The sequence below is a fragment of the Lactuca serriola genome, chromosome 1 (assembly GCF_051521515.1).
Source record: "Lactuca serriola cultivar US96UC23 chromosome 1, Lser_US96UC23_V15, whole genome shotgun sequence".
NCBI lineage: Eukaryota > Viridiplantae > Streptophyta > Magnoliopsida > Asterales > Asteraceae > Lactuca > Lactuca serriola.
In genome coordinates, this window is record NC_136408.1 from 140,479,052 (window position 1) to 140,503,041 (window position 23,990).

Sequence of the window (23,990 nt, forward strand, 5' to 3'; positions counted from 1 at the left end):
GTTGTAGTGGGGGATTAGTCGGTATACGAAAGTTGGCCCGGAAACCCTCGTTAGGGAAGTTACCTTTCCAAAAAAACAATTAGAAAAACTTTACTTAAACTTTTATCATTCATTTTGTTGTTAAAAGGTGGATTTACCTCACCTTATAGAACATGCTCAAAGGAATTGTCTCTAACTAAAATGGAATATGTTGATTCATCATCTTCTTTTGACAATATGAGTACTTCATCAACCCCTATGGGTACTACTTCATCGTGAATCTAGTCAAATGGAGTCACATTAGCTTATCCATATAAACTTATATCATACTCAACTTGTTTAACTATCATCAACAAATCAAATGTAATCCACATCATCATCCAGTTTTCGTAAACCCTTTGATAGATTGTCCTACGCATATAATATCACATATATCCTTAATTGCTGTTTAGACCGTCCTTCAAATTTTCAATAGTAAACTCTTCAAACTTGAAATATTCTACTCTATCTTCTAAATATTATTGAGGAGTTGAAACGAAAATGTCATGACAATTGATATCCATCGCATAGTCACCTTTGTTGTTACTTTTAAACTTTATTTTCCAAAAATTAGGATGATTACATCTTCCAACAACTGAATAACTAGGGTTTTCACCAAAATTCATTCAAATTGAAGAACCTTACTTGAAAACAATAACAAAACAAGGCTAAGTATGACTGTTACAAAGAAAGAAGAAGAGGGTTTCGATGGAGTATCGTTGTAAGGTAGAAATGACTAATCGTTTTGTCCCCATGAAAAACAACCCAAAACACAACATTGGTTAAGCCCCTTCCAATTAATCAAGGTTAATTATGACTATTATGGAAAATAAGAAGAGGATTTTTGTGGAATTTGATTGTAAAGTAGACTAGTCGGGTAGTCCACATTCAAAACAACCCAAAAATGACATTGTTTAATCCCCTTCTAGCTATTACATGGCGTTCATTTTCCACCTAAAACGTCATATTAGTGACACGTGGAGTCACATAGCAAGTTGCAACCGGAATGATGACATGACTTATTTGATGTTTAGTGACCAAATGATGACAAACTTAATATTTTCATTTCTAACTTTACCAATAATTATTTTAGATAAAATGCCTTTGCTTGAATTGTCAATAACTATAAAAAAATAGAAAACTAAAATAGTATACGTGAACTATATACTAGTTACACATATATTTTAATAAAAATCCAATTCATATTATAAATAAGTTTAATATATTTATAATGTTGATTTTCATTCACATTTTTGTTTTTGTTTTTTATTGTTACAAAACAATAATTATTTTATCAATTAATACATTATATATTTTTTAAATTTTTAATATTTAATGTAACAAACATGGTATTTTTCCACCTTTTATGTAAAACTAAGTAAAATGATAAAAAAATACACTTACATAAAATAGAAGTATATTAAAAGAAACGTTACATTAATTAACAATATAATAGTATCTTTAAACTTCACCATTTAATTAAAACTTCGATTATTAGTAAAAAGAAAAAGAAAACCTTGTTCCATCAACTTTCGCCATCCAACGAATTCCATTGTACACTCATATTTTCATAAAGTACCGACCATATTATTCCATAATTTCTTCCAAATAAATTATCCATTGAATTAAACAATAAAAAATAAAACTCGTGCTACCTATCTATTGACACATCTCTCTTGATCCTCCATAACAGGACAATATTTGTATTTAGGAGCAACGATTTTCTGAAGGAAGTTCAAACCATGAGAATTCATATATGACAACCACAACAGACGTAATAAACACAGAGCTCAGACACCAAAACAACTGTTTCAACAGCCGAAACAATCTTGAAAAGCAAACCATCGACTAACCACAAATGTAAGCTGAAGCTCCTCTTCCATGGAAACCCGACACTTCCCATCTTCCTCCATATTCCCTTCTTGTTCTTCCCACTTAACCTCTTAAAAAAGAACGAGAAATCTGTATTTTTCTCATCCATTTTTTAAGTTTATTCTATATGTGGTGTATGTTATACGTTTTGGTTTTGGGATGGTTTCCTTGAAATGTGAGATAGGTTTCTTGCAAAATCAAAGCAAGGTATTTATAGTGGATTTTTATGAGAATGATAGGAAGATGCCATTCCAATAGACGTTCGATTTGGAAAAGTTTGTGAGAATTTTGCACTTTACACCTCTTGGGTTATATAAAGTTGCTATTATAGTGTTTTAATGCTCTTCAAAAGGTGGGAAGAACAAATAATTAAAGATGAAAACCTTCTATTATTTAGGAATTTAGTTTTTTTTGTAAGCAAAATTTTTATAAAGAACTATGAAAAAGATAAAAAAAAAATGCTTCAAATTACATAGAAGATCTAGAACCAATTGAATTTTATAACTTACCCATTTAGTGAGGTTATTAGTTTAACCATTTGGCACACTTTGGACGTCAAATTTTTTGTATGATCTAAGTTATCTACTCTACTATATCTATTAGATAAATATAATTTTGTTACATGTCAATCTCTAACGAGTTTTGACATTTGTAATTTTGTGATCTTTTATAAATAAATAATATACATGTCGGTTTATGTTTTATTTTTTAATTTTTAAAATTAAAAAGGCACGTAATCTTATATTTATATGTGTAAAGTATCAAATATAATAAATATTATAATAAATTACAATTAATATGTTTATTCATTATTTATTTCAAAATTTTATTTTAAAAAAATACTTATTATTTATATTTTAATACTTTATTTGATTTAATCAACATGTGTAACAGACGAGTTTTACAGCTAGTTATTTATTTATTATATAATCTAGTAGGATAAGTGTGTTAGTGTGTAAAATATACCTTGTATCCGCATCATGCAGTGGGAACTCTAAAACTGATTAAATGAAAAGATTTCACTTTTTGATCGATATTAGAGAATTTGATTACATAATGATTGAATTCAAAATCGTGGATTAAGATTATTTATTAGTAATTCGTTTAGTACGTTATATGGAAAAACAAAACAACTGGTCAAATTCTGTATTTTGATAATCTCTTATATTGAGATTAACTATAAAACTTTTACCATTGATGGATGATAAAATTTACGTCGGTGTAATGACATTGTAAATTGTTAGTAATGTTAATACATGCTAGAAGAACCAAATGGGCATAAACTGTCATTTAATTTAAAAACTAGGGGCTATTATGAAAGTTCGTTAAGTAGAACCTTGCACAACTGTTCCGCGTTTTGGGTCGATGATTTATGTTCGTGGCAGCGTGCACGTGTTTGCTTGGTTGTTGTGGCACATCATTCGTCCTTTATTTTTGCTGAACAGACTTTGAAAAACACAGTTCAGATGTTGGTTCCTATTAAAATAATTATATTTATAAAAATTTGAGTAAAACACTTATTGATTATTGATACTTTTAATTAAAAAAACTAATCAAGTAATTTATTATTATCTTTGTGATATACTGTATAAAATATTTTAATCTAATTTTTCGTTTTAAGCACATATATAATTAAAAAAAAAAAAAAAAAAAAAAAAAAAAAAAGAAAAATCTTAAGTTCTATATGAATATATAGGGAGGTATGATGGTGGTCAGCATTAACCGTTTAAAAAAAATTATTATAAAATAAAAAAAAATACTTAAATAATATTAAATAAAATAATGTTTTATAATATGTATATATATATATATATATATATATATATATATATATATATATATATATATATATATATATATATATAATTAAATTAAGTGTTATTAAATTTTAAGTCTTAAAAGTTAAGTATGATTAGGTAAATAAAATCAAATAATATTAAATTAAAAGGAAAGAAAATTACAAAAATTGAAACATGAAAATGGCTTTTATACAGCAAACATGGTTGATATATATATATATATATATATATATATATATATATATATATATATATATATATTTTTAATTATTAACTTTGATAATCTAGAGAAAAAAAACACATTAAATGGTTAAATCTTCATATTTAACATCTTATTCGTTAGACATAGCCCTAAGTCTTTAAGACCATAGACATTTAAGATCATAGACAGTAGAGTACGGTAAGAGCCTATGTGGCATGTTTTACTTGGGTTATGCGATTTGGGGTGTGTGACACAATGAGAGAGTACTCATCTCTCTCTTCTTTTGATGATAGACTATTCTTTGTGTATGGTATTTGGAGTGTGACAAAATGAGGGAGTGTGAGATCATCCCTCAGCCTAACACTTTATTTGTTTTTACAATCTTAATTTTTAACAATTATGTCATCAATTTTTGTGGTTGAGCTAAACAAATTTTGTTTATTTTAATAATTAATGAAAAAAAATTAAAAAAATTATGCTTCGGTATTATTGAAATTAATATTTAAAATTTTATTTTATATCAATCCAAGCAATGTTTATACTTTATCTTCCCGTGTATCAATAGATAATTACAAATTATATTCTACAATGACATTAATTTTTTATATGAAAATATTAGCTATAAAAGATCTTTAGTTTATGATTAAAAGAGGGGTATGCCATTTTATTTTATCATATGTTTTTTTCCATGATGATAGTTTTGTTGAAGCTTATCCTAAATTGATCATCAAAACTTGATTATTTCATCCATCCCGATACTCCTAAATACAAACAAAATTATTTTAAACAAACACTAAAATTTGATTATATTCCAAAATTAAATAATAACACTCAAATAATCATATAGAAAACACACTCCTAAGAAAACTTTCTTTTATAAAATCTTATTGATGCTTAGAATAAAAACAAAAACACCTATTTTGTGTATTACCCTAATTGGTATGTGTCACAATTGTGCGGCAGTCCTTTAGGCTCCACTAAAAGACATAATCATCGTTAAACCAACCTAGGTTGGCAGTTGTTGATCGATAGCTGTTCATATGTTGCCGTTGGTGCTTCTACAGCTATAATCCAACGTTCACGAATGGAGAGAGAATAAAATGCCACCTTTGCAGGATTCTATGCTTTTCTTCGGGTATGTTGTAAAGCATATACCAATAATTTCAAAATGGGCCTTCAGTTATCTTATACCATATTTTTTGCTCCACTGTAATGTTTTTTCTAGCACTTTAGTACTTAAATTTGCTATCCTTTCTCTATTCGTTTTATGTATGTGCGCTTATATATGTCAACTATGACATACAATGAGACAGCTCGAGTAGGGCATGTCATGTACACTCATGCTCTTTAATTTTGTAGTTAATAGAATATTTATTATAACTTCAAATAAAAGTTATATATAAATGAGTTATAAATTTTGTATATTTCTCAAAGATTTGCAAGAGCAGCTACTCTATATAAGGTCTTTACAATGAGACAATAGTGTTCAAGATTGTTAGGTCTTTACGTTGTAACGTATGTTGTGTATCGGTTAAAACATCCTTAGAGTTTTTATAAATTTGAGAGAATAATTTATACTCAAAAGAATTGTAATATACTGGGAATTTCCGCCAATAAAAAATATTATAATTTTGAAAGCGTAAAGAAAATTATTTTTCGGTTCTGGAAAATAGGGGATGTCACATAACATAACAACTTTCGTAAGTTCAGAAATGTGGGCTTAGAGATAGGATAATTTACATCCATTATGCGCTTGGTTGATTAAGATACCACTCATCTTCATTCACGGAATGTTTTGACTCTATAGCCAATTTTTCGATAAGCGCTTAGATTTGAGATAGTGTCATATCTTCTAAAGATCTGCTACTTGAAACATTTACCAATCTTCGCGATGTAGGTGTCAGGCTTTCAAAAAAACACTGGTAGAGCTAATAATCACCAATTCATGTTGTAGGCATCGTACGCACAACTTTTTGAAGTGCTCCCAGTAAGTATGTAAAGTTTCTCATTTTCCTAGTTTAATACAAGGATCTTGTGGTGAATAATCGAAAGTCATGGTTCTGGAAAATATTTTTCTAGAAATAAGTTTGCTAGCTCGTTCAAAGGGGTTTTGGAGCCGGAGGGAAGATCGTATGATCATTCTAGGATATATTCAATGATAAAAAAATTCAACATATAAATTCAAGAAATCAAGTTTTATCATATAGGTTTATAATTTCAAACATACAAAGTTCAAAAGTTCAGCAACCAATTTCATATATTTAATTTCAACATACAAAAACAAAATTCAGCATACAAAGTTCCAATTTCAACATAGAAGAACAAAATTCAACATACAAAAATTCTATTTCAGCATACAAAAACAAAATTCAACATACAAAATTATGATTTCAGCATACATACAAACTTCAGATTTTAGAAAATTCAGCAAAGAATTTTAGAAATCAATTTCATGGTACAAGATTTCAAAAAGCAATTTCACTGTACAAAGTGCAAAACTTCAATATACATATCTCTTTTCTGATTTCAACATACATAAAGAGTTATTATCATAGAATACATAAACATTCAACATTTGATTCAAGCATAGATGTGATATTTCTTTCAACATCTCATTTCACGAAATAAGCATAACCACATATGATTTAAGAAAAAAAACCAAAATAATAAGTGCTACATTGTAACATCCATAAAAATATGCCAATTTAAACTTTTTTAAAACACTTAAAACCAATCAACATTACAAAGTTTGTTTCAAAATAATAAATATCAGAGTATCCCTGTATCAAATCATAAAAATCATAACAGCAGGAGGAGCGGTACGATCATGCATTCGCCTTCCCGCGATCACCAGAAGTACCGGAAACAACAAACTGAAACTGTAAGCCTGAAAGCTTAGTGAACTACCCCCAAATACCATCTGCATATGACCATAAACATATCATATCAACAAATACAGATCAGCATGCATAATGAACCTTCAGCCTGACTGGACCGCCTCGTAGGGCCTACAGCCTATCTGGACCACTCCCAATCCTTCGGCATGACTGGACCGCCTCAACCTAACCCCCAGTCAAACAAACATGTGCACATAAATATCATACGCTAGCTCATATTATATAATAATCAAACCGATCTAACAAATCACCAATCGTAGCAACATCCCAATAACCGGGATACAGACCTAACATGTCACTAACATAGTATCATCCTATAACCAGGACCCTGACCTAACCAGGTCACTACGTATAAGCATATCACCATCCTAACTATCAAGATGTAGTCAATAAACATATCATGCCAAAATCCAGATACAAACCATAAAGGGTCGGCCTTGGTACCTTAGACCCTATTGATATAGTCAGGATAACTCACCTTGCTAGTAGTGCTAAAATATTGCAAATCTCTGACTGCTGTCTCACCGGGAATCCCAAACTAGTACACAATAAACACCAAATTAATACCCAAAACTACCTTCTTGAATAAGTGTCCACACTATTCATTAATTCCACTCTATTTATTGGGCCCAGGGCCAAATACCCAGTCCTTGTCTTGAAAGTCCATATATATAAGTCCACTATTGGCCCAATTTAATAAATTAGGCCTAACCTCCTAATTGGGCCTCACCCTAAAATCCACTATATCTACCTGGCCTAAAATATCTCATTTACAAAGTCCAACAAAGGCCCAATTTCATTAGTCCATAAACAGCCCAAATTCGAAGCCCATTTGACAAAAGCCCAATCAGAGGACATACGCGGGGCGTACTCATCTAAACGTTGACCATCATCGGGGTGGTTGACCCAATACGCTGGGCGTACTGGATTTATGCTGGGCATACTGGATTTACATTAGACATACTGGACGATTTACCAAAACATTATTAAGTGCTTAATGGCTTAAGCACTTAAGCCCAAACTTCAGATCTAGATACCTAACATGCCTAGGATCCATAAAGTTGTGAACTTTATCACTTTGGACGTCCATAAACTTCTTAATGCTTGATCTTAATCCATTAGGACCTTATTTCTTCATGCATGGGACTTATACAGCTAATGGGACCTCATTTTTGTCACTAAAGGTCCCTCAAAGAGTCTAGAAGGACAACCCTTTTTGTCCAAAACACAACATGCACCACCTTATCGCTTTTGGGACAAGGAATGCCTCTAATTAAGTAAACTGATGAGATCGAAGAATATATGCATAAAGTTTGGAACTTTATACCTTCTGGAGCTTCTTAAGCACAAGTTAACTTCAGATCTACAAGCTTGGTCTTCTTCTTCAGCACTTTCATGCAGTACCTTCCTCTAAAAGCACTCAAGAACACACCAAATAAGCTTAAACACACAAGGAAAGGCTAAGGTTCTGGGGAGGACGAATGTAATATGTGGAGGCTGATGTAAGGGGGTGTGATGCTTATCATGTTGCTTATAAAGGCCACAAATCCTAAATATTAGGATTTCCCCCCAGACATTAGTACGCCAAGCGTACACAAGTGTACGCCCAGCGTACTAAGGCAGACTTAGTACGCTTAGCATACTTTTATGTACGCGCAACGTACTCCCTCCTGGCCTAATGTTTTCCCTTCACATCCGACCCCAAGGACTATAAATGACAAGGAAAAGATAGAAGAGGGTTCAGGAATACCTGCCAAATCTCGGGATGTTACAACTCTCTCCCACTTGACTTAGACTTCTCCCTCAAAGTATGTTGTGTTAAAAAGACCCGGGTAATGCTCCTGTATCTTGGACTCAGGTTCCCTTGTCCACTCAGATTCCTTCCGATGTTCCCACTGTACCTTCACCAAAGTTATCTCCTTGTTTCGTAAAACCTTCTTCTTCCTCTCTAGAATAGCCACAGGCCTCTCCACATAATTTAGGGCTCATTGACCTGAATATCGCCAAACGACATCATTGCTTCCTGATCCACAATGCACTTTCCCAATTGCGAAACGTGGAAAGTGTTGTGGATCCGGCTAAGCTCCTCTGGTAGCTCTAGCTTTTTATGAAACCTTGCCAAGCATGGAAACAATCCTAAACGGTCCAATGAAGCGGGGACCTAATTTCCCCCTCTTCCTGAATTGGATCACACCCTTCCAGGGTGAGACCTTCAGGAGTACCATATCACCCACCTGGAACTCTAACTCAGATCGGCGTCTGCCGACTCTAAGCAGTCTGCAGTCGCTGCCTAATCTGCTGAATCTTCTCGGTAGTCTGTAAAACTACCTTCGTCCGTCCCATGACCCAGTGTCCGACCTCAACCCAACAAACCGGGGTGTGACATCTCCGCCAATACAACAGCTTGAAAGGTGGGGCACCAATGCTGGAATGATAGTTGTTTTTATAGGTGAACTCTGCAAGGGGTAGGTGGGAATCCCAGCTCCCACCAAAATCAATGACACATGCCCTCAACATGTCCTCGAGGGTCTGAATGGACCGCTCACTCTAACCGTCGGTCTACGGATGAAAAGTTGTACTGAAATGCAGCCGTGTGCCCAGTTCCTCGTGGAACTTCTGCCATAAAGGGGAGGTAAATCTAACATCTCGGTCGAAAACAGTGGAGACCAGAACCCCATGGCGAGCAACGATCTCGCGGACATACATGTCGGCCAACTTCTCGGCCGAAGAACTCTCCCGTATAGCCAAGAAATGGGCACTCTTGGTCAATCGATCTACGATGACCCATATAGCGTCAAACCCCTTCGCCGTCCTTGGTAGTTTGGTAATGAAATCCATCGTGATTTGTTCTTATTTCCACATGGGAATCTCTGGGGGCTACAGTCTACCATGCGGCCTCTAATGCTCGGCCTTAACCATCCTACAGGTCAAGCACCTCTCGACGTACCAAGCGATTTCTCGCTTCATACATGGCCACAAGTAACTCAAAGTCATGTCTCTGTACATCTTGGTGGCCCTCGGGTGAATAGAGAAATGAGAATTATGAGCCTCTTCCATGATTGTCTGTCTGACCCCACCAGACATCGGAACCCATACCCGACCACATTGGGTCAATCCTCGAATCCTACACAAACCGGGTGCTCTCACAAGCGGAGAATCCACCGCTATCCTCATACATATTCACTTTACCGGGATGGTAAATGATCTCATAATCATAGTCCTTCACTACATCCAGCCACCTGTGTCGCCTCATGTTCAGGTTCGGCTGATCCATGATATGTCTCATGCTCTTGTGATCCGTGTATATGCTACAACGGACCCCATATAGGTAATGTCTCCATATCTTGGGAGCGAACACCACCGCTCCAAGCTCTAAATCCTGCGTAGGGTATCTCATCTCATGCGGCTTCAGCTGCCGCGATGCGTAGGCTGTCACCCGTCCTCTCTACACGAGGACCGTCCCCAAGCATGTGATGGATGCAGCACAGAACACCAAAAAATCCTCAACTCCCTCCGGGAGAGTCAAAACTGGAGCCTCACACAACCGCTGACGGAGGGTCTCAAATGCCCTTTGCTGCTCAGGGCCCCACCGGAAATCCACCCCCTTCCTCGTCAGACAAGTGAGGGGTACATTAATCTTCGAGAAATCCCGAATAAATCTCCAGTGGTACCCTGCTAATCCCAGAAAACTCCTGATATCCGAGGGAGATCTCGGTACCTCCCACTGTATGAATCCCTCGATTTTGGCCGAATCGACCAGAATCCCCTCCTAGTTAATGGATGTCCGAGGAATTGGACCTCTCATAACCAAAAATCACACTTCTAGAACTTAGCATATAGCCGTTCTCGTCTCAGAACTCCTAATAAATCCCTGACGTGCTCCTCGTGCTGCTCTCGGGTCTTGGAATATACCAAGATATCATCAATAAATACTATGACCGAGCGATCAAGCATCGGTCTGCAGACCCGATTCATCAGATGCATAAATACTGATGGTGAGTTGGTGAGCACAAATGGCATCACCACAAACTCGTAATGACCATAACGAGTCCGAAACACAGTCTTCTCCACGTCCTCCTCTCTAACCCAGACTTGATGATACCCCGACCTCAAATCTATCTTAGAGAACCAAGACGCACCCTGTAACTGATCAAAGAGGTCATCTATCTTCGGGAGTGGATAACGGTTCTTCACCGTCAACTTGTTCAACTCCCTATAATTAATGCACATCTGGTACAGACCGTACTTCTTCTTGACGAAGAGGATCGGTGCTCCCTATGGAGAATTGCTAGGTCGAATGAACTGCTTGCCCAGTAGTTCCTGCAACTGTGATGAAAGCTCCTGGATCTAAGGTGGCGCCAACCGGTATGACGCCTTGGCGATAGGGGCCGCACTAGGCACCACGTCGATTCGACACTCGACCTACCTCTCCGGAGGTATCCCTGACAATTCCTCCGGAAATACATCTGCAAACTCCCTAACTACTGGAACCTCTGAAATAGAAATATGATCCCTGGCTCGCGTATCCACCACATACGCTAGAAAACCCACACACACGTACTGAATATACTGTCGAGCCCTGGCAGTTGAATAGAACCCTGATCCCACTCTGGTGCCCTCGCCATATACAATCAGTTCTCGTTCACTTGGGGTTCGAAATACCACTCGTTGGCCCTCGCAATCTATCATGGCACCAAATCGACTAAGCCAGTCCATCCCCACAATCACGTATACTTCCCCCATGGGAATCGAGATCAAATCTATTGGAAAGGACACTCCGAAGATTTCCAACTCGCATCCTCGGTAGACCGAAGAAGCAGAAACTCCGTGTTCGTTAGTGATAGAGATTCGCAACAGACACTCTAGCTCGCCTACTGGCACAATTAACTACCTACTATACGTCTGAGATACAAAAGACCAACTAGCCCCCGAGTCAAATAAAACTAATGCAGGGAATGAGTTCACTAAAAACGTACCTAAATACAGGTACAACAGATAAGCATAACACAGATATAATAAATGAGATAAAGGATAGAAACATACCAGCAACCACATCCGGTGCTGCCCTGAAGGCACACCCCTGAGCCTTTGGAGGCTCCGCCATAACTGGCCTCCTATCCCCGATCCTCAATGCAGCCAGTGCTGGAATCTGTGCCGGTCTGGCTGCGAGCTGTGGACAGTTGGTCTTCATGTGACCAACTTGATGACAATGATAACATATCCGATGCAGGCGCGGACTGGCGACAGTCCCTAGCATAGTGCCCCTCCTTTCCATACTTGTGGCACCCACTACCCGCTCGACAAACTCCAGAATGACTCTTACCGCACTTTCAACAAGTGCTGCTCTACTGAGCCCGGGTCCTAGAATCAGCGATCTTAGATCACTTCGACGCCGACTAAGACTACGTCGGGACCGGACGCTGCTCCCTCAACTGCACTTCAATCTCCAACTCACGCCGCCTAGCGGCCTCCTGTAAATCCAGAAAGGTATCACATCTCTGTGTAACAACAAATTAACGGATGTCTGTCTTGAGCATGCTCAGATAACGAGTCATCAGAGCCTACTCGAAAGTAAACTCTGGGCAGAACATCGCCCTCTCGGTGAGCATACAGGTGATCTCCGACACCGACTCCCCATCCTGCCTCAAACTCAAAAAATCCTGAGACAATCGTTCCCGCTCAATCCGCAGAATGTATCAGGCGCGGAACATATCCCTGAACTGCTCCTAAGTAACAACAACTCTCTGATCATCAGTGTACGACGTTGTCGTCAACCTCCACCAGTCCTTGGCCCCGAACCTTAGCAGGTTTAGAGTACACCTGACCTTTTGGTCAGTAGGACAGGAGCAAATATAGAAACTCCCCTCCACATCAGAAATCCACCTCATAGACTTGATGGGATCCTGAGCATCAAAAGTAGGGGGCTTCGTGTTATCGAAGTCCTACACTAGAAACCCTGAGTGGCTCCTACTCCTCCCCATGTCATTGATACAGCCGATATGGCTTCCGTGGCAACCATCTCTGCAAGGCCTGTGTATCTCTCATCGAAGTACTCCATCAAAGCAGTCTTGATAGACCCAAACAACTCTGGAATTTGACCCCGGATAATCTCGACCACCTCCTCGTGAATGATCTCTCTGACTCGATCCTCTGTCAACACTAGCCCCTCCTAGCCGATAACCTCAAGCGCTGCTGGGGCCTCTTGATCGTCCTACCCCAATCCCGATCCGGATCCAAACACAAAACGCCTCGTAACCACCATACTGAAAATATAACAAGAAAATATCAAACAATCCACATAAATAACTGGGAACCAAATCCTGACTAAACCCTAGGGGTTGTGACTTCCTTGCAACGCGTATGGGTCTTGTGCTTTCAGTAGTACGGGCCCATACTACCTTCCACACCTACCCATATTTGTCTCAAGTATCATCACAACACCCTAACACTATACATGCATATAGTGGTCGCTCGACTAAACCCTAGGGGTTGTGACTTCCTTGCAACATGTATGGGTCTTGTGCTTTCAGTAGTACGGGCCCATACTACCTTCCACACCTACCCATATTTGTCTCAAGTATCATCACAACACCCTAACACTATACATGCATATAGTGGTCGCTCGAACTCACTCATCCATGAGACTTCCACCAACCCCTACAACACTAGTGTATGCTAACCATACATAACGCTGGACCTATAGACTTTCGAATATAGGATCCTACCCTAAGCCCTAATCAATAAGAATAGAACATAAGGCTAAATCAAACATTCTCGGCTATAAGATCTTAATTATGTACAACCGTGATACATACACCAGCAACTATAGTAATGATGTCAATCTCATGTAAGGAACACCCTAGGCTAGCAGGTATCACGTAATCATGCAATTCTATCATGCAATTCCTGAAAATCCCTAGCTTAGTACTAGCATGCTGTCCTAACACATCACATAATCAAATAATTGTATGGTATTTTGGGCTTTAGTTACTGACTCTGGCTGATCGTACACCCTACATCCTCCTTTACTTATTTTGAAAACCATTTAAAAATCATTTTGAAATCTTTCTCTGATTTGAGACTGGATTCACACGAATGTTCCTCCAATTCATTCAAACCAAGACTCTGATACCAACTTGTAACATTCATAAAAATCATGCCAAATTTAAACTTTTTCAAAACACTTAAAACCATTCAACATTACATAGTTTGTTTCAAAATAATAAATATCAGAGTATCCCTATATCAAATCATAAAAATCATAACATCAGGAGGAGTGGTACGATCATGCCTTCGCCTTCCCGCGATCACCAGAAGTACCTGACACAACAAACTGAAACTGTAAGCCCGAAAGCTTAGTGAGCTTCCCCCAAATACCATCCTAATATAACCATAAACATATCCTATCAACAAATACATATCAGCATGCATAATGAGCCTTCAGCCTAACTAGACCGCCTCATAGGGCCTACATCCTATCTAGACCACTCCTGAGCCTTCGACATGAATGAACCGCCTCGCAGGGCTTACAACATATCCGGACCGCTCACCGGGTATGTTGGCCTATAACACTAAGCAGGACCGCCTCAACCCATCCCCCAGTCAAAGAAAAAGTGTGCATATAAATATCATATGCTAACTCATATCATATAACAGTCAAACCGATTTAACAGATCACTAATTATAGCAACATCCCAATAACCGGGATACAGACCTAACCGGTCACTAACATAGTATCATCCTATAACCAGGACCTTGACCTAACCAGGTCACTACGTATAAGCATATCACCATCCTAACTACCAGGATGTAGTCAATAAACATATCATGCCATAATCCAGATACAAACTATAAAGGGTCGGCCTTGGTGCCTTTGACCCTATTGATATAGTCAGGATAACTCACCTCGCTAGTAGTGTTGAAATATTGTAAATCTCTGATTGCTGTCTCACCGGGAATCCCAAACTATTACACAATAAACACTAAATTAATACCCAAAATCACCTTCTTGACTAAGTTTCCACACCATTCATTAATTCCACTCTCTATTGGGCCCAAGCCCAAATAACCAATTCTTGACTTGAAAGTCCATATATATAATTCCACTATTGACCCATGTGACATCCCCAATTTCACGGCCAGAAAAGACCGATTTGTTTATGCTTTGTTTTTAAAATCAGAGTAATCTTTTACAGAAAGCAGTTGCGAAATTTGTTCCCAAATCAAAATATGATAAAACTTTATCAAAACATTTCTCAAAGAGAATGTACTTTTCATTAAATAATAAAATCTTGGGATGTCATGTTACGATACAGACCAAAAGCATAAATAGTATAAAATAGACCTTACAATAGTTATTTATAACTACTGATCTATAATCCAAAATCTCTCGTCAAGTCCACCAACTTACACTCTTGTTCCATTACCTGTAATGCAAAGAAAACTGAGTGGGTCAGGTTTGGGAGACTGGTGAGCATATAGGGTTTTCAACCCACAATAATCTAATTATTATATTTAATCGTCAAACAATCAACCCAATTACCCATCCCCATTATCTTCTTTACTCTTAAGGTTTTACCCTAAGAATCAACTATCCTTCATTCATTCATTCCTAAGGATTTACCTAAGGAATTGGCACGAAGTCCATTGCTGCCAAAGTTTATCTATCAGGTACTAAGTCCGTAGTTACCAACATTTATCTCTCAGGTACTAAATCCATAGCTATCAGGCGCTAACTCCATAGTCACCAAGGTTCACTAAACAAGTACTAACTCCATAGTCGCCAAGGTTTACTGAACAAGCGCTAACTCCATAGTCACCAAGGTTCATCAAATAGGCACAGAGTTACATCGTCGCCAAAGTTTATACAATAGGCGCTAACTCCATAGTCACCAAGGTTTATCAAATAGGTGCTAACTCCATAGTCACCAATGTTTACTTAACAGTAGGCGCTAAATCCATAGTCATCAAGGTTTATACAATAGGCGCTAACTCCATTGTCACCAAGGTTTACACAATAGGCGTTAACTCCATAGTCACCAAGGTTTATACAATAGGTGCTAACTCCATAGTCGCCAAGGTTTATCTATACGGTACTAAATCCATAGCTACCAAGGTTCTTTGTTAGGCACCAAGACAATAGCTGCCAGGGTTCTTTGTTAGGCACTAAGACAATAGCTACCAAGGTTCACTCACACCATCTTTCATCACACACCAACTATATCATCTACCCATGTTCTACCCAATATATTTGTAGATATAAATACATATACACTTTAACTCATTTAAAAACTATATAAAACATCCATACCACACTCTTCTCAAATAAACAACAATATAAACACATAGCACGTATTTCATAGCAAATACTTCATATTTATGTGTTAGAAGATAGTAACTGTACACTCACTTGATCAGAAGATGATCGGACAACACCACGGCTCTAAGAGTAGTAGCTCTTCGGTGAAACTAGAAGATCTTCACACATTGGGCTTCTCGCAGGCAGGGCTTCCGCTCGGAAACTCTTTTCTTCTCGGGATCTTCAGGCTTCGGGACTTGCTTCGGGTCTCGGGATGATATCGGGGCTTTGGGGGTACTTCGGGATGGCTATAGAGGTTATCAGGAGTGAGAGAGAGGAGCTGGAGCAACCCAAACTCGGCTGACCCTCGATTTCTATTTATAGGGTCATTTTCAGGTCTCACGTCGTGAGTTTTAAGTGCTCACGTCGTGAGCACAGTAGGTCACTGCGTTCGTCATTCGTCCACTTGCTCTGGAGGCTCCAGAAGGCGTCAGAAGTCAGTTTACGTCGTGAACTCTAACAGTTTTGGGGTTTTGCGCCCCGAACTTCAGAAATTCATAACTTTCACATACAAACTCTGTTTTCGACGTTCTTTATATCCACGCGAAAGTGAGATTATGCTCTATAACTTCTATTTAGACTCCGCTGGCTAATTTTGAATTTAATTTTAATATATTATAAATATATTACTTTTATATTATTTTTAGTAGGTCGGGACAGGAAAACTCCATTATAAAGTCATAACTTCTTCATCTAACGTCCGTTTTCACCTATCTTTTTATCGTTTCACTAATATCGATGAGATCTTCGATTCTCATTTAGATTGTTTTGGCTAAAAATCACTCGATCTCAAATCGAGGATTTGGGCTGCATACTACTAAGTCGAAACTTCGGAAAAATCATAACTTCCTCATACGAAGTTAGATTTGGGCGTTATTTTTATGCACACTTTCGGTTTAACATATTCTATGACTTTTGTTTAGATTGTTAAGGCCAAATATCGCTCTAACACAAATTCACTATTTACGTCGTGTTGTGTCGTGCCGGTTCTGTCGCGAACCTTTGACAGGTCATAACTTCTTCGTTATAACTCGGATTTCGGCGTTCTTTATATGTACGGAATCCTTGTAACATATACTACAACTTAGTTAAGATTACTCATTCTAAATAATATTCCATCAAAAAGTCATTTTCGATGCTTATCATCTCTAAATTGACTAGCCCGGATTTACGGGCGTTACAACCCAATTTATTAAATTGGGCCCAACCTCCTAATTGGGCCTAACCTCATGATCCACTATCACTACCTGGCCCAAAATATCACATTTACAGAGTCCAGCAGAGGCCCAATTCAAGTAGTCCATACACAGCCCAAATTCGAAGCCTATTTGACAAAAGCCCAACCAGAGGACGTACATGGGGCGTACTCCTCTGGTACGCGGGGCGTACTCATCCAAACGTTGACCACCATCGGGGTGGTTGACCCAGTATGTTGGGCGTACTGGATTTACGCGGGGCATACTAGACGATTTACCAAAACCTTATTAAGTGCTTAATGACTTAAGCACTTAAGCTCAAACTTCAGATCTAGAGACCTAACATGCCTAGGATCCATAAAGTCGTGAACTTTATCACTTTGGACATACATAAAGTTCTTAATACTTGGTCTTAATCCATTAAGACCTTATTTCTTCATGCATGGGGCTTATACAGCTAATGGGACCTCATTTTTATCACTCAAGGTCCTTTAAAGAGTCTAGAAGGACAACCCTTTTTGTCCAAAACACAACATGCACCACCTTATGGATTTTGGGACAAGGAATGCCTCTAATAAAGTAAAATGATGAGATCCAGGCATATATTCATAAATTTTGGAATTTTATACCTTCTGGATCTTCTTGAGCACAAGTTAACTTCAGATCTACAAGCTTGGTCTTCTTCTTCAACACTTTGATGCAGTACCTTCCTCTAAAAGCAGTCAAGAACACACCAAATAAGCTTAAACACACAATGAAAGGCTAAGGTTTTGGGAAGGAAGAATGTAATATGTGGAGGCTGAGGTAAGGGAGGTGTAATGCTCATCATGTTGCTTATATAGGCCCCAAGCCCTAAAGATTAGGGTTTTCCCCCAGACTAGTACGCCAAGCGTACACAAGTGTACGCCTAGCATACTAAGGCGGACTTAGTATGATTAGCGTACTTTTATGTATGCACATCGTACTCCCTCTTGGCCCAATTTTTGCAAACTTTGTCCCTTAAAATTTTCTTGGCCCTTCACATCCGACCCCAAGGACTACAAATGACAAGGGAAAGATAGAAGAGGGTTCGGGAACGCCTGCTAAATCTCGGGATGTTACATACATAAGTACTATGGGCGATGCTGGAGTGACATGAAGGTCTGGTCAACACTCGAGGAAGAGTGGCAGAGGAAGGTGCGGGAGAGGAAAAAAGTGGTGGATGAAGGGGCTACTTGGTGTATGGATCGAGTAAGATCCTTTAAGTGGTACCAATGAACCTTGGCCTAATGGTATCAGGTTTTGACGGTACGTCTCCTTGCGCCAAAGATTGAGTGTTCAAGTTCTGATGTAGACAAAATGTGTAGATTTAGGAGTAGTGTAGTGTGTGTGTGTGTGTGTAAGTCATTCTAGAAAAAAAAACTTTCAAGTGGTCCTATTAAACGCTCCGACTTGGAACGAATCAAACATAACCTCTTACCAGACCAATAAATATTAAAAGCTTATAAAAGATGGCCTAATACCATTTTTGAAAGTTTTGAACTGCACAGTTCGTAATGAACCACTAAAAAGTTACTACTCAAATTTGTTAACCTAAAATTTTGTTCTATACCCTATTTTTGGCATTTTTGTGTTAATGTATATAACAAATGACTATAAATGAAGACCCGGTTCACTTCTTAAGAACCGGTTCCTAAACTAATCCGCTTGAACCTGCAGACTAATTGATTGACTAATAGATAAGGTCTTCGACCTAATTGTTTTGCAAAACAGTGCATTTTAGTTAACAAATTCTCGAGATTGCGTCATCAATTCCAAGGAATCAACGAATGCTTCAAGTATCAGCCGTTTGTTATCGGTAATGTGATCGAACCTTTTGCTTTTTACATTTTGCACCTTTAAGATCATTGAACCAAATGCACTGAAGATATCATGTACAACTATAACTATATTTCACCTCTCTGCTTTGTTAATTGCATCTTATCAATCAAGAAAATGGATCTGTAACTTCAGTCTTCCGTAAGGCATTACGATAATGGAAAGTTTGCATCCGAAAACATCTTCCCAAATGTTGGGAGGATAACATGTTACATTATATGATTCGAGGTATATATAATCATTACAAAATTAGCTATTTAGACATGGAAATACATTACTTAGGTTCCACTTTGGCCGAAATACTGTATCCACCACTATAATCAAATCCATAGCTATCATTCCTCTTAAGCGTAGCTTCACTGTAAGGATGTTTAATTGCGCCTTTCAGAGACCCAAACTCAGTAGCAGAAGAAGATGCAGATGTAGAATCTGTATGAAGTCCATCGTTAGTCAAAATGTTCTCAAGTGCCTTCACAACATCACTCATAGTTGGACGATCTGTAGCACAATCTTCAACACATTGCATTGCTAGTTGTATAAACCTCTTAAAACCTATCAAAGATGTCATGTTTTTTATGATTGGATCCATTAAAGCTCTTAACCCGTATTCCTCTTCATCAGTTGTATCCATTTTCGTTTTCACCTCTCGTACAATGTACTTCCCTTTTTCGATAGGTGGTCTGGCTGTTACTAGTTCAAGCATTACCACACCAAAGCTGTATACATCACTTTTTTCGGTTAATTGTTGTGTCATGTAGTATTCTGGATCTAGATAGCCCTGTGAAAGATGAAGAATGTTAGAACCCTAATTGTTGAGTTTTGTTGGAACAAGGTGTAAACTTACCATTGTACCCTTGACTTGAGTGGAGACGTGTGCTTCACTGTCTGAAATTAGCTTAGACAAGCCAAAATCTGCAACTTTTGCTGTTAGGTATTCATCTAAAAGGATATTGGTGGACTTGATATCTCTATGGATGATAGGGGGGTCTGCTAGCTCATGTAGATAAGCTAGGCCTCTTGCTGAACCGAGTGCAATGCGTAGTCTCCTTTTCCAGTCTAGATAAATTCCTGATTTTCCTGTAAATCAAGAGTTAGATTTGTTATTTGTACTGTCATTGTCATTGTCATTGTCATTGTCATTGTCATTGTCATTGTCACTGTCACTGCCACTGCCACTGCCACTGCCACTGCCACTGTCACTATCACTATCACTATCACTATCACTATCACTATCACTATCATTATCACTATCACTATCGTTGTCATTGTCATTGTTATTGTCATTGTCATTTTCACTGTCAATGTCATTGTCACTGCTATTGTCATTTTCGCTGTCATTGTGATTGTCATTGTCGTTTTCACTGTCAATCATTGTCATTGTCACTATCACTATCATTGTCGTTGTCATTGTCATTTTCACTGTCCTTGACACTGTCAATGATACAATTACTATCATTGTCCTTGTTTTTATCACTATCATTGTTAATGTTATTGTTATTTACCTGTCAAGCTGTCTCTGAGTGTTCCATTACGCATAAACTCATACACCAACATTTGTTCTCCTTGTTCAAAACAAAACCCAATAAGCCCAACAAGGTTCTTGTGATGAACACGTGAAAGCAATTCAATTTCAGTCTTAAACTCGAGTCCTCCTTGCATGGATGCTTGTTGAGCTTTTTTTATTGCAACTACTTGCCCTCCAAGTACCGTTCCCTTATAAACCTGTATTAAACCACAAACCAAGTCAAAAACCCTAAACCCTAAAGCCAAAAAAACTTGAGAACTCACTTAGGGATTTACTCCTTGTGTTGCCACTATGGAAAACATGGGGGTATTTTACTGAAGTATTAAATATTTGAAGCACAATAACTACTATTTAAGAAACTAAGCAAACTCAAAACAACAGTCACATCAGATGGTGATAACATACGTTAAAAGTGTATAAGACTAATTTTTATATCTTTAAAAGTTATACCTTTCCATAGCCACCAGATCCTAACAAATTGGTGTGGGAGAAGTTACTTGTACTTTTCTTTAGTTCATCATAAGAGAACCATCTAGCTCCTTTTAATTGTGGTGCACCTCCGCCATCTTTACCACTTGAAGCCCAAGATGCTACATAAAACCGATACAAAAAGAGCTAAAAATTCAATATTAAATAAAAATAAAGAAAATAAAAGTCGTTGTAATGGGAAGTTTAGAAATTACCAAAAGGTCTACTTAGAATAATTGCTTTCTCTGCACGTTTCTTTTGGCGAATAGCATATACGAAAAGCCCAATAAGCATCATGACCACAAAGGTACTACCGGTAGCAATCCCAATAATAGTACCAATACCTATAGAAGTACCTCCATGGACTTCTGAAACATAGTCATAATTTAAAAGTCAAAGCCAACTTTTTGGAGATTTTTTTGATTATGAGGATGAGAAGGAAATTTACGTCTTTTACAAAAACGAGAACCTAAGAGCAATTCCCCTTCCCAACTTGTTTATCCTTTTTGGGTGGGATTGCTTTTTAGGCAGGACAAAACTTGCAAATTTTGCCTCAATGACATCTGTCAATGTCCTAGCTTATTCCTTTTTTTGGATGGGGAAAACACAATGCAGTTTTTTCCCACTTGTTCAACATTTTTAGATAGGACAGAAATTGCAATTTTTTATACTATCCAAAAGGTTGAACAAAAATGGGACACAGGACATTAATGGGACAAAAATTACAACTTTTTACGAAAAATTGTAATTTTTTAAAAGTTGTAATTTTTATCCCACTGTCCCACCTTGTCCACCTTTTTTTGGTGGCACAAAAACTACAATTCTTTTTCCCATGTTCAACCTTTTTGGGTGGGGCAAAAAACTGTACTTTTTGTCCCATTGTTCACCCTTTTGGATAGGACAAACTGCATTGGTCCCACCTAGTTAGGTGGGACCAAACATTTCAAAAATTTCCCATTATATTAGTCCCGGTCCCACCTAGTTTAACCTTTTTTGTAGGAAAAAAATTTGAAATTTTATCCGATCTGTTTTGTTTTGTCTTGTCTTGTATACACAGAAATATAAGTACTGATTTACAATCATATAAACTTACCGAAAAAGTCATAAGGAGTTGCTATGAAAAAATATGGTCCAAATCCCGCAGGAGGCTTATACGTTTGATTACTTAAATAAAACCCCATTTTTCGAACCTCAGACCTGTTAAAATGGTTACCCTTTCCTGGAAAAAGTTGCAAATACACTTGAAGATAATCATCCGTATTGAAGAACGGATTTTGGAGGGAAACTGATCCAGGAGTAAGGCCTAGTTTCACCCATAGGCTCATTTCTAAAGAATGCCAAATATTAACACTTGACAATTCTCTAAACGAGGGTGCACGAAAGTACAATGTGCCTTCATACGGGTAAGCACATTCACATGTTTGAGGGCTGAGTTTTTTATCCAATGGACACGATTTACTCCCACAGTTTGCTAAGCTTGTGGAATATGCCTTTGAGGTTTGTTGTTGAACATGACAATAAGCAGTGTGTGCTAGAGCTGTATCACACACAGGGTTTCCAGATAGTCTGAAAATAAAGAAAGCAAAAGCCTAAATTTCAGACACATGGAAAGAATTTAACACTTCAGCAAAAAAAATTGTCTGTTTAATTGACCGGTTTCCTGGCTGATGTGGCGTCTACATGGCAGACACATGGAAAAAAGTGACACCTCAGCAAACATTTAAAAAATGGCAGCTTTTTGGATTTGAACATGGATTTTTATTTGAATGTGTTGGCGAGGTGTGGACTTTACACAAGTTAAAATCCAAAAAACAGCAATTTTTTGAATTTTTGCTGATGTGTTAATTATTTTTCCTACAAGGCAATTCACACCATAACAAAAAAATCCAAGTTGATGCATATTTTGAATTTTTTTTTTTTGCTGAGGTGTCAATTCTTGCTATCTGGTGTGACATATGGTGCCTACATGGCAAAACTTAACACCTCAACAAAAAGCACAACTACTTGGAGGTTTTTATTTTTTTTGGGTGAGGTGTCTGATTTTTGCGAATTTAATTTCAAGTAGCTGTATTTTTTTTAAAATTTTGTAGAAGACAACAAGACACCTGACATTATCTTGGAAAAAAAATTAATAAATGCAGCTGTTTGGATTCAAGCTTGAGTTGTAAATCAGACAGCTACACTAATGTTGAGGTGTCATTTTTTGCAATGTCAGCTAGGAAACTGGTCAAACTGGTCAACTCAAAATATCTGTTTCTATTTAGCTTTAATTGTAAATGAAAAAGTCTCACTCCAATGTGTTTTTGTATTCACTACTCAATGTCACAGCTTCAATCTCATTGCTTTGTAAATCTACTAGTTGTAATTGCTCACTAATGCTGCTTCCCATATTCAATGTATCATTCAACTTATTGTTCTTAAGTTTCCTGTTCAACAACCCCACGAATTGTAAAAGGTCAAAAACGCCCTTCTCGGGACATTAAAATCAGATACTTAAACGAATAAGTTTGACCTCCAATGTCAAAGTTTTGGAGTCTTACACTTGTTGAATTCCTGATAAACTGAAAAGATCTTGTGGTAGCTTTCCTTTAAGTGAACCAAATTCCATTACCCTTACAAAAAATAACCAAAGTTCAACTTAAAATTAATTTGTATGTAAGAAAATTTTCAGAATCATATTTTGTTTTAAGAACTCACAAAGTGCTTAATGATGGCAAGGTAGATAACCAAATTGGAGGGTCCGATCCATGAAATGAATTGTTGCTCAAGTCCCTACATAAATCAACCATAACAACTAA

The 23,990-nt window shown here is 37.4% G+C and overlaps 1 protein-coding gene across 3 annotated transcripts in view; it reads right to left on the minus strand.

The window, feature by feature from the left end:
- Positions 1-19,317: 19,317 nt before the first annotated feature.
- The window catches only part of LOC145099429 (leucine-rich repeat receptor protein kinase HPCA1-like), a 35,795-nt gene continuing 31,122 nt past the window's right edge, over positions 19,318-23,990 (minus strand). For 2 of the 3 annotated variants that reach the window (XM_079037010.1, XM_079037004.1), the window contains exons 11-19: positions 23,890-23,964; positions 23,733-23,804; positions 23,484-23,618; positions 22,286-22,758; positions 21,408-21,560; positions 21,175-21,314; positions 20,702-20,921; positions 20,044-20,276; positions 19,318-19,977 (exon numbers count right to left, since the gene is read on the minus strand). In XM_079037010.1, coding sequence (XP_078893136.1) covers positions 19,474-19,977; positions 20,044-20,276; positions 20,702-20,921; positions 21,175-21,314; positions 21,408-21,560; positions 22,286-22,758; positions 23,484-23,618; positions 23,733-23,804; positions 23,890-23,964 — 2,005 coding nt within the window. In that variant the 3' untranslated portion in view covers positions 19,318-19,473. The remainder of the gene's footprint in view (positions 19,978-20,043; positions 20,277-20,701; positions 20,922-21,174; positions 21,315-21,407; positions 21,561-22,285; positions 22,759-23,483; positions 23,619-23,732; positions 23,805-23,889; positions 23,965-23,990) is intronic. The other variant, XM_079037007.1, reaches the window with a different exon arrangement.